The following is a 12,925-nucleotide window of genomic DNA, read 5'->3' as shown; positions in this document are numbered from 1 at the left end:
GGAGAGCCTATGATATAGCTCCAGACTGAGGCTATAGAAAAAGGAGAACTGATAGTATAAGTTCAAGTCAAATCCATGTTTCAGTATGAGTCCAAAGGCAAGAGAAGACCAATGTCCCAGCTCAAAGATACTTGAGTAAACAGAATCAAATCTTTTTATACTCAGTTTTTAATTCGATTTGGTCTTTCAACTAAATGCCCTGAATATTAGGGAGGGCATCTGCTTTACTCAGTGTATTAGTCTATTTTTTGTTGCTAATAGCCAATATCAGAAGCTGGGTAAATTATGAAAAAAACAGGTTTGATTTGTCTCACAGTTCTGAAGGTGAAGCTTAAGGAATCACATCAGATGACACCTTCTTGATGGTAGAGTTCTCAAGTAGTACAAGGCATTACATGGCAGGAGACAGGATGTGCATATGTATGTTTCTCTTCTGCTCTTTCTCCCTCTTCTTATATGGCCACTGACTGGGATTCAGTCACGGAGGTTTCATCCTAATGATCTTGTCTAATCTTAAGCACCTTCCAAACTTCCTACCTATAAGCACCATAGTCAGATTGTTTCCACCTTCTTAATATCACACAATGGGCACACTCAAACCATAGCATTCAGTATATTCATTAAAATATTATTCTCATTCAGAAAGATGGAGAAATTCTGTTTTAATCAAGTATCTGGCAAATTGACATATTAGCCACATATCCATTCAACAGTAGAGGATCTTCAACCATTTGTTCTCAAAGATCTATAAATCCCTTATTTTGGCAGTAAGTGTATAGCAATTCAGTGGCATTTTAGATATAGTCTCTTATCATCTGTCTCTTGAATTCCTTGTTTAAAAACAGAATATCAAATAATTATATGATTTATTTCCTCCTCCTTTTTTTTTTTGACCACACCCTTCTGGGAGGAAGCCCCAATTAAAAAGAATTATTATTGTAAATTACATCTGTTAAATTGTTTTATAAATAATCTACTTTCATTTTTAATGGTTTAGATTTTAATTTTATAAAAATTATATAAACACTCTGGTTTTAGTTATAATACATTTAAAAAAAGTAAAATTAAAGCACAAAACATATGTATAAAACTGTTTTCCTAAAATCACTGCATAATAAAAAGAACCACTTATTTGAATTATTGTAAGAAAACCAAAATTATTTGGTAATATTGAACAGTTTACCTTTGGGAAGCAGATATAGTAGCATTCAGTAATTTGATTCTTTGTTATGTCTAGTACAGAACCTAACACAACATAAATGATATATGGATTCAGGAGATGAATTAGGGAAAACTATTGGTAGAAATTCAGTGATTAATAGTAGCTGGGGTAGTACTAAAAAGTGCTGAAATAGTGACAATACTAATTAGAAATTCAGTTCATTTCATTAATTCAACAGAGGATCAATCATGAATAGCAATTGAGAATATTTGGATGTCTCATTATATTAATTTTCACTTTTTGATCAAACTTAAAGTTTCCATTTTCTTAGAATTTTTAGTGATGTTTAACACAGAACTAAATGATCCCTAAAACACTGGGCTTTATATGCAGTACTTTTAAAGAAATTCATTGTAAGATGAAAGTTTATAGCCAATAATTTTTATTCCATAAATAATAATTATAGCAGCTATTTTAAAAGTCTTTGATGTAATCATTTTAGTTTAATTATGAATTTATTAAAAATTGTTTTGACATGACTCTTTTCTAATATGATCTGTAAACTTAATTATTTTATTAATATTTCTAATACATTGTGTTAAAATTCCTAATGAAACTTTTAGTTCTCAAGGAATCCCACTAAACATAATTACCTTATGTCACCTATGACAAGATATTAACATTATTGTTAGTTTTCTATATAACTAAATTTCACTTACTTAGGATTTATTCACCTACTTGAGATTAGAAGTTTTTAGTTTGATGAGTAAAGTGACATTTAGATTGTTTATTGAACAGTACTAGAAATACAAGTTCAAGTTCCTAATAACTACTTAATAGAAGAATTTTGCTAGGAGCATATTCAAGGTAGAACAACAAAATACCATACTGCTAAGACAACTAGAATTACAGTAAAATGAGGTAGACTGTATTATAAAGTAGTATTTCTTTATTCGTGGGAGGTAAATGGTCAAGGAAATAGTGAATTTTAAAGGAATAATACAGTACTTTTTATACCTGGGAAAAGGAAATGATAAGAGGCTAACTTTAGTTTTGTGCCTCTCTAGGACAGGCACAAGTGCCAGGGCCTCAGCCTACTTAAGCCTTTTTTTTTCTTTCCTCTATTTTATAGGAAATGAAATTTAATTAGTTTGAATAGTGTTCTTAAGATTATATAGCTAACAAGAAAAACAACAAGAATGGAATTCTGATCTTCCTGGTTACCATAGGCTTCCCATCTCAAGTACCTGTTTCTCCCAGCAAATAAGCATCAAAGTTCACTCATATAGAAATACAAATAGGTTTTCTAAATTATTGAAATTCTCACAGGGAAGAAACTTTATTAAGTTTACTTCAAAAAACACAAATAATAAGTAATGTGAATACATCTTTTGAGGACAAGGAATGTAGCCTTGACGAGTTTGTCACATCTGATGAAAATTTATCTCATGTACAATATAGTTAGAATTAGTTGACTAATTATTTAAGCTAGATTTTGAGATAACAAAATAGTGTTTGAACTGTCTATTATATGACCTCAAGAGCACTAAGCCTATTTCTCCACTTTCAGTTCTTCATGGTAGAACCCGAAAAGATTAAATTATGCTACTTTTTGTATAAGTCTAGCCTTATTTTCTTCCTTTTGTGTAATCCTTGTGCTTTATTCTATATTAATTTATGGCTCTGTGGCCTGAAGAATTGGTCTTACTACTATGATTAATGTCCCTACATTTTAACAAAATATTCTTACTTTATGTAGGGTCAAATCCTTTTGTTGGTGAAAAAGAAAAAAAAATAAAAATGTGTTAAATGACCTTCTGATATATGTATATTAATTAACAAGGAAAAAATGAAACTAATTTCATAGCAGAATTTGGAAATTACATTAGCAATTTAAAAAACTGTAGTTGAGTAGGTTATATTTATCAAGCAAACCAAATCTTCAACTTGAGGAATTCTTTCCTTTCTTCACTTAAATAACTATTACAAATGCATTCATATTTACATATTATTATAGACTTTCAAATTTCATATTTAAATTGGTAACTTTTTCTTTGAAAAATTACACCAGTGTTTTCATCAAACTTTTATACTTGCTTTTTTTGTGTTCTGTAGAGCCAAGAAAATGATGAGCTAAGAGATGCCCATGAAAAACGCAAGGAAAGGCTACAGATGTTACAGACCAACTACAGAGCAGTAAAAGAGCAATTAAAACAGTGGGAAGAAGGCAGTGGCATGTGAGTTACATAGCTCATAAAGACATTTCCCTAAATATTAAATGGAATGGAGTAGCATTATATAGGTGTTTTAATGGCTTTTGTTTGGTTTTAAAGAAATTATTTGGTAGTCAAATTTTTATTGTGAGTTTTTAAATAGAGAACATAATGAATGAAAGTAGAGAAATGTACTAGCTATAACTTAGATTTTCCTCATTTGCAGATGACATTAGTAGTAGGTGATTATGAATTATTGTATTTTTACAATTAATAGACTAACTAAATAAAAGCATACATTTAATACAAAAATAGTTAATATTCATATGCTTGAAATCCTGCTTTTGAATGAATAAAATACTTTAAAATGTGTATAACCACCAAAGTGTTTAAGTTTTAATGGAAAGACAAGAGAAATATGAAATTCACACATATAGTTAACTATCTTAAAACTACTTGAACCTAGTATGCAATTTGAAGATCTTTACTATCCATCAGTTTGTTCTCCAGCTTATCTGAATGAATTGGTGGTCTCAGTTCAATTGCTCTGAACAGGTGTTCAGATCTTGGTTAGTCGTAAGTGGCTCCCCTGTTAACAGTATTAACAGAGGGCAAAGGACTGAATGAGTACAGAAAATCTACTACCCTCTCATCTTCTGAGATGGATCCTTTAGGGCAATGTTGATGATACACATTGGTCTGCTCTGCAGAGAAATACTGTTTCTAAATTGGCCAGTACAGCACTTTTTAAAAATAAAAATGAAGGGTTTGTTTTATGTACAGAAAATGAAAATGTAAAGGACATTTGGCATCACTTGTAGATAATTGTCACATCTAATTTTTTCCTTTGACGAATGGAAAGTGTTTCGTATTGTGTGTCAGTAACAGCAAAAAAGTGATTTGTCCTAAGTTTTAGCATCTCCTCAGTGTAAGAGTGAAATCTCTTTTCTGACATGTTCATCACTAAAATCTTGTTCTAAGATAGGGCATGTATACCACATTCAGATTGGGTGGCAACAAACTCTAGGTGATCACTTATAGTTTATTTATTTATTTTTTTTGGAGACTGCTATAGTTCTATAGTGTATTTTTCATTACTAATGGACTAGAATCAGAGGAACAAACCTAAGAATATCATGTGTCTGATTAAAATTTTGCTTTCCACTGTAGAAGTTTAACTTTAGGAAATTAGAATACAGGATTTTAATTTCTACACACTTCAGTTCTAGGAAATTTATCACATTTATCTGTTAGTGAGTGTGAATTACAAATCCAAAATTTGGTCTTAGATACATAAAAATTTTAAGAAATATGTAATTTACTTTATTTAGTTTTTATTGCACTTTGAATATGTTAAGGAAAAAAGCAACTTTATTTTAAAAATAGGATTGAAATCAGAAAAATAAAGAGAGCAGATCCCCAACAACTTCGACAAGAAGATTCTGATGCCGTGTGGAATGAACTGGCATATTTCAAAAGGGAGAACCAGGAACTAATGATTCAAAAGTGAGTTTTTGGTTTTGCTTTGATTTTTACAATATAACATTTGGGAGGCATTATTTGTGACTTAAAGATACTAGACAAATACCTAATAAATTTTAAATGAAATAATCTGGATTGTGCCAATAGAAATAACAACAACAAAAGATTAGCTTTGCATACACACACACGCACATACACACCCGCACACACACACATGTGTTATGAAATAACAAGTTGCACATTTGCTAGCTCTAACAGAAACTGTATAATATGATCTAGGGATTGTGTTAATTAATGTGGCTCTCATCTGTTGGAGGTGTCGCTCTTCATTAGCCTGTATTTTAGACACTGCCGTGCTTCATTTTTGGAATGAGGTGGAGAGGGGATAACCTAGCCAGCCATCCTTGTTTGATCTCCTAGATACATACGCAATGCAGAATGCCTGAGCTCTCTTGGTTCCCTGCCCTGTCCTGCTAATCCCAGCTGAGCTCATTATGGTGTAGCCTTGCTGCTACTCTTGGAGCCAGAGCTGTCCAAGCTAATTACTGGTAGCAGCAGAACTGCCTGTTAAGGGTCTGGTGTGGATCTGCTAACATGGTCCTTGGTAGTGACCTGCAAAAGACACGAGGGAATTGCTTTCTTTCTTGCTCTGCACTGCCTGTCCTTTGGGCTTAATGCTGATCCCTCCACATAGGTCTTTTAGCTGCCCTAAGTATAAAACTTGATGAAGGATACTCATATTTTAGAAAACATACAGTTTGCTTGCTTGATCTTATAATTCACAGACTATTATATTCAGCCTGGCAAAGAAAGATTTTTTTGTGTGTGCAGGTTTTTTTTTTTTTTTGAGACAAAGAAGAGTTAGACAATATGATTAGCTTCTTTCGCTATTTAACTATTTTATCATTTAGAGTTAATTTTTAACACTCAGACTATATGGTCTTTTTGAAAGCCTGAATGTCTTTTTGATTGCGAGAATTTAGCAGCATATGCCACAGGCATATTATAATTGTCACTGACTTTCCTTAGCTATAAATCAGAAACTTGTTTTATGCGCTATATTATAACTTGTAACTTTTTATGATTACAACCTTTTCTATGTAATAGTATACTCTTTGAGGAAAAGAGCATATCACATTTAAATCCATACTCCCATTTACCTCAACATACAATATCTTCTATTAGCTCTCAGTATTTGATGCTGATAATGAAGTCTCTTGTCTTGAAAATGATCTTATGAACTGTATATATTTATTCCCATTTTCTGATATTTTTAATAGTTTAATTGAAATATAACTCAGAAGTCATACAGTTCACCCATACAAATGATATATTTCAGTGGCTTTTGCTATATTCAAAGAGTTGTTCACCATCTATCATTATAATTAATTTTAGAATATTTTCATCATGTCTTCAAAAAAATAATGTTAAAACCTCACACAAGCTATCCGATGTGCCCCTAACACTTCCATCCACTTTTCCCAGACCTAGGTAACTATTTATTAACCTATGTTCTGGGTCTGTGGATTTTCTTATTCTGGATATTTCATATTAATACAATCATAAAATACATGATTCTTTTGTTGCTGGTTTCTTTCACTTAGCATAATATTTCCAACGTTCATACATATGGTGGCACATGTCAATACATTCTCTGATAATCTTTAATGACCATCTATCTGTCTCCAAAAATTGAGTGTTAATTTTGGCTAAAGTGAATTAAGTGAGAGACCTCATCTAACTAGTTTTGAGATCTATTCAAGAAAATTCAGTCAGATATTATAAGTATACTTTTGGGGTTTATTTTATTCATTAGTGAAATAAAATAGAAAGAAAAAGTAATAAGGCCTTTTAAGGAAAATTAGGGAGCTCTTAAATCCTAGTCTGTTCACTTGGGTAGTGTTTTTACATTGGAAATAGCTCTTTGAATGCAATGCAAAGAGTCATTATTACACCGTGAAAGTTTTCCTTTTATCTCTTTAAATTCGTCAATGTGATAGTTATTTGTAAGAGTTATTTTTCAGACCAGTCTCAGTATATAGTAATGACTTTTTTCATAAAGCATTGAATGAACCTTAAGTTGTCTAGTAGAAGTTTCTTGGGGAAAGTTTATTTTGTGAAACTTTATTCAGTTAACTAAATGTGTTTGAGTTCTGCTCTCATGCACTCTGTTTGGTGAATGAAATGAGAAAACATTAGACAAATGTTCTACTTGCAAGTACTTCATAAACCACATGTTCAGTATGAAACATTCTTAATGAAATGTGATGTCAAAATAAAATTCATATAAAAAAGTATGTTCAAACAATATTTGCAAACCCTCAGTCTTTTATTCATTGATGTTTGTATACTGATAAGGGCAGGAATGTTTTGTTTCCCTTTTTTTTACCCTCAAATTTATATTCAGTACAATTGGCTTTTTTACTGTGCAGTTTTATCAACTATAACACATTTAACACTTGAGTAACTAATACCACAATCAAGATGCCAAATATATTTCAGAAACTTTTTTCTTGTTCTGCCTCTTTGTAGTCCAGTCATTCTACCATCCCTACACTTGAGAACCACTGATTTGTTCTCCCTTCCTGTAGCTTTGCCTTTTTCAGAGTCCTATGCATAGAATCATATAAACCAACTTTTAGAGGACTGGCCTCTTTTGCTTAGTACAGTGCCTTCGAGATTCATTCAGTTTAGTATATCCAGTTTGTTCCTTTTAATTGATAAATGGTATTCCATTGTAAAGGTTTATTACAGTTTTTTTTTTTCCATTGAACAACATTTGGGTCATTTCCAGGGTTTTTTTGTATGCTTATTTTGCATTAATGAATATAGCTGCTATCATAGGTTTTGTGTGAGCATGACTTTCTGATTCTTTAAGGTAAATATTCAGGAGTTGCATTGCTAGGTCATATGATCAGTATAAGTAGAACTGTATCAGAACCTGTCAAATCCTTGTCAACTCTTGATGTTGTCACTAATTTTTAAAAATAAATAGGTATGTAGTAGTAGCCCATTGTGATTTTAATTTGCATTTCCCTAATGATTAATGGTATTGATTGTCTTTTTATGTGCTTATTTGCTGTCTCTGTTCTTTGATTGAGTCTTTTCAAATCAATTGCCCAATAAAAATGGTTAGTTATTAAAACAATTATAGTTGTTTTTTATTGTTAAAGTTGAAGTTGTGATTTTCCTGGTTCTTGGTTTGATGAGTGATTTTAAAAACTGTCTCCTGCACTTTGGAATATTATGTTAAGAATCTTGATCTTATTTAAATATTTATTTTAACATGCTACTGATGGCATCATGACTCATGACATCATAAGGGTCACCTTATTAGTATTAGTAAGGGGTGGGAATCTAACCTCCTAATTTGACTTTTGCTGATAGTGCATTGAAGGGAGACTGAAGAGGTTTCTACTTGTTGTAAGTAGAGGTCTAGGATTCTTATTCTGTTTTCATTAACTTGGAGTGCAGGACTTCTAATTGTTTTCCCCCAGTGTTTATGGCTGGATTAGGGTAGATCAACAAGATTTCTTTCTGGCTTATCTGATTTTTTACTGGTCCTTTGCTAAAGAGAGCAAGCTTTCCTTGAGGATTTGTTTGTTTGTGTCCATTAGCATTTCTGGATTGTGGGCTTCTTTTATTTATTTATTTATCCATCCATCTATTTATTTATTTATTCATTTATTTATTTTTAATTGTGCTTAGGCCCAATACCTTTATTTATTTATTTTTATGTGGTGCTGAGGATCAAACCCAGGGCCCCACACATGCTAGGCAAGCTCTCTACTGCTGAGCCACAACCCCAGCCTGATTGTGGATTTCTTTAGTTCCTAATTTGGGGTGAAAAAATGAAGTAAACCCAGGAAACTCATTACTGTGAGTTATTCTTCTAGTGTTGTTCTCTACTCCTGAGATTCCTTCTCTATTGTTCTTGCCTGTCCCTTTTAGAGTCATATTTTTTAACATATTATTTTTAGGGTTTATATATATATAATTAGTAGGAATAGATGTATTTATTCTTTCTTGTTAGGAACCAGAAGTTTCAACTTGTTTTTCTGTAAACTCAGAAGTCTTATTTTTGTGTCACATATTACCCTTTAATTTAACATTCAGCCTTGAGTTTTTAAGGGATGATATGAACTTGATTTCTGCTGTCCTAAGTATCTTTTAAGACTAGAATCCACAATAGAAGATATACTGCTACTACTACTTTTAAATCACATTTTAACTGTGCTTCCAAATATATCTAAAAGTTGAGTTAGCTGTGAAATTTTCAAGAATCTAATTAAACAATATACTTTACAAAACATGATTATAAAGAATGAAGCTGCTATTGGGCTGGGGATGTGGCTCAAGCGGTAGCGCGCTCGCCTGGCATGCGTACGGCCCGGGTTCGATCCTCAGCACCACATACAAACAAAGATGTTGTGTCTGCCGAAAACTAAAAAATAAATATTTAAAAAACATTCTCTCTCTCTCTCTCTCTGTCTCTCTCTCTTAAAAAAAAAAGAATGAAGCTGCTGCTGACATTGTAGTTTTTTTCAAGTATTGAGTATGGTGAGAAGTATTAGTTACTATTATACAGTATGGGACTCTAAGGACTTGTAAACTTTTCATGGAATATAGTTCCTGCTGTACTTCATTTAGATTTTTGAAATACATCTATGTATTATTTCAACTATATTTTAATAAAAGATGAAGAAATTAACAATCCATGAACTAATAAGTTGCCTGGCTTCCTTAGTATATTCATATAGTTTTTCATTCATTCAATAATAGAACACTATAATTTAGAGCCAGACACTAAAGTAGGGGCTGGATATACAGAGGTTTACTGAAGTGTAATGATTTCAAAATCTACCTGCCACAACCTAGTGAGATGAAACCACCCTTTGTGTACTAGATTGTAAGAACCAAGAAAAGCTTTCAGAAATGCCAGTGAACATACTCTGCTTTCTTGCTCAGTTGAGCATGTTATCATACCAATGCTAAATTAGACTTAGGAACCTACAGAGTTAAATTTGTGTTAACATTTTTGCATTGGAATAAAAATATTTGTGGCTAGGCATGAAGCCACATACCTGTAGTCCCAGCTACTTGGGAGGCTCAGAGAGGATTGCTTGAGCCTAGGAGTTTAAGGTTAGTTAGCATGGACAACATAGGGAAAGTTTGTTTGAAAAAAAAGAAGTGTGTATTCTTTCAGAATAGTGATATAAAACTATAAAAGTGGCAGCAAGAAATTACATTTTTCCAGTCCAGCAAATCATACACCGCACATTGTCAACCACAGTTACATGTCCCTGCTCTAGTGATCCTAGGTATGATGACATTCATCATGTGTCCTTTGGATTCTTGACCAAATGAAATAGCAATTTACAATGATTTGGTAATTTTTGTCTCCTTAACTAGTCAATTGCCTGTATAAAATTCCTCAGCTGGACACTCTGCTGGGCACAGTGTCACAGAGAGAAATAATATGTCACCCTGTTTTATCAGGGCACAACTTAGCAAAGAAGACAAGCAAAGTGTCATAAGAATAGTAGTGACACAAAGCAGGGAATAGTAGTGACACAAAGCAGGGAAAGCTCTCTTCTATTTGTGAGTAGGAAAAAACTGAAGCAAAGTTTCAAGATAAATGATGTCACTTTGAACTGACTGCTTACAAGCTCAGAGCTAAATGGCTATGTAAGAACCTTGATAAGATCCTATATACTATGGCAATTTGTTCCTTTAGTATATAGTGGAATATAAATATTGCATAATTATAATTACTTAGGGTAGTTACTATTAAAAAGTAGATGTGAAAAGACTAATATCTGAGATACTAGCTAAAGTTATACTTTAAATCTGTATCATGAGAGCCTGAATTAGGGCAGTCACAAAAATTAAGAAGCGATGCCTATTTATGTATGATAATAAAATATACAAATGAAAATTAAGATATATAAAATTTTCCTTTGCCTCTATTGATTCTTACATATTTACTGGAAGGTATAAAATTTATATTTTCTCTTTAACTACTCTAGTCTTAGAGAAATTCATTGGTTAATTAATAGATCTTTTATCTTCGTATCCTCGATTTAATTGCCCTTTCTCAGAAGTTATACGTATTTTCCTTCAGCCTTCAGTTACCTATTTATGTATACCATAAAATTCTATACATAATTTAAACTACTTAGACTAAACTTTCAGGGATCATTTCTATAGTTCGTTACTAGAGAAGTTTCTTGAATGTACCCCCCTTCTTAGGACTGACCTATCACTCCCGCCCGACCTGTTCCCGCCAATGAATGTACTAATCATGTTTGGGAATTGTTGTTTGATTTTCCCGAGGTGTATGGTGATTTGTTAAAGGAGACTGTGATGTATGTAAAGCCCCTGCCCTCCCTAAAAAAAGTGTACTTAAGCACTGCTCAACCCCTGCTCAGGGCTCTTGGCCGCTCTCCCTTGTTGAGTGAGCCTGGAGCCCCAGCGCGCTGGACTGGATCCTCAATAAATCCCCTTTTGCTGTTGCATGAAAAAAAACTACTTATAAAATGTTTGTCCAAGTGTTACTATCATTATGACATTTATCCATATTCTGATTGTGGTAGCAACAAAGAATAAAATAACTAAACCCTAATTAATTGTTTTTTTCATTATCCTGTCATGTTCTGATATAATGATTTATTTAATAAATAAAAGTGTATACCTCTAATATTTCTAAACCATATTATAGGAAAAGACAGACAATTCAGTATATGCATGGGGAATAAAAAATTGAGAACTGTGAATTTTTTAATTCCTTAGCAGATCAGACTGCTAAAACTAAATGCCATAGACGGAGTCATTTAAATATTAGACATTTTTTTTTCTCACAGTTCTGAAAGCTGAGTGGTCCAAGATCAAGGTGCAGATGGATTAGATTCCCTCAGAATGGCCTGCCTCTTGATTTGTAGATGACTACCTTTTCTCTGTTATCATAATCAGAGAGTTTGCTCTCTTTCTTTCTCAAAAAGCCACTCATAATAGCACAAAGACTCCACATAATCCAATTTACCTTTTAAAGTCCCCATCTCCAAACACCATAACATTAGAGATTTGTGCTTCAATATATGATTTTTTATGTAATTTAAATTGGTTCATAGCAATCAACAAACAGAATCTTATTTATTAAGAATAATTAAATCTAGAGCAGAGAAATCTAGGCAAACCAGTCAATAACCAGGAGTTAACCAAAAGGTACTTCACATCTTCAAATTCTCATTGCTGTTAACAGGGCTGATCTTACTCTCTTTAAAACATTTTTTTTTTCCCATTAAAACTCTGACACCATTATCTTCTTATTTTGTTCTGTGAATTTCTGGCCATTTCTTCACATCCTCCTGTGTCATCTCCTCCCCCAGAAATCAGCTACTTTTTGATAAAGTATTTTTGGATTGTGGTAGACAGTCTCTGTTTTCTTTAAGACAGTTTCATCTATTCTGTGATTTAAGTTAGCATTCGTTGTTATTTGACTCTCAAATCTACAATTCTAGCATAAAACCCTGTTTTTGAATTAGCTCAGTATATCCAAATGTCTATAAAACATTTCCCCTTTGATGTCTTACCCAGATAACAACATGTCTGCAACAAATTCATGATCTTTTCCTACACATTTACTCCTTATCTAGCACTTTACATCTCCATAACTTTTGCTCAAACAAGATACCTAGGGTACTAAAATTGTTTTATCATTCTTTCCAACCTCCTCATTAAAACCCATATATGTCTTAACATTCCACACCACCAGTACTTCTAGAATATATCTATTTCTTTTCATCTTATTCTTAATACCTTATTCAAACCCCCATTATTTCTTCCCTGATCTCCTAGAGTAAAATTTGAATACCTACAACTGCCCTATCCCCTCAAATCCAACTCTGCAAAGTGATCTTTTAAAATACAATTCTGAGGGACTAGGCATGTAGCACATGCTTAACATACCCATGATCTTGGGTTCCATTAATAGCACATACACTCAAGCAACAAACAATTCTAAGCATGGTTCTCCTCATTTGAAAACCTATTGTATCTTTTAGTCTTA

The 12,925-nt window shown here is 32.6% G+C and overlaps 1 protein-coding gene across 3 annotated transcripts in view; it reads left to right on the top strand.

Moving 5' to 3' along the window:
• Positions 1 to 12,925, top strand: part of CNTLN (centlein) — a 332,078-nt gene that overhangs the window by 164,595 nt on the left and 154,558 nt on the right. For all 3 annotated transcript variants that reach the window (XM_081278288.1, XM_081278287.1, XM_081278289.1), the window contains exons 11-12: positions 3,278 to 3,399; positions 4,762 to 4,881. In XM_081278288.1, coding sequence (XP_081134414.1) covers positions 3,278 to 3,399; positions 4,762 to 4,881 — 242 coding nt within the window. The remainder of the gene's footprint in view (positions 1 to 3,277; positions 3,400 to 4,761; positions 4,882 to 12,925) is intronic.

The sequence above is a fragment of the Spermophilus citellus genome (genome assembly GCF_964194105.1).
Source record: "Spermophilus citellus genome assembly, chromosome: 2".
In the NCBI taxonomy this organism is placed as follows: Eukaryota; Metazoa; Chordata; class Mammalia; order Rodentia; family Sciuridae; genus Spermophilus; species Spermophilus citellus.
This window is presented reverse-complemented; position numbering and strand designations above follow the sequence as displayed.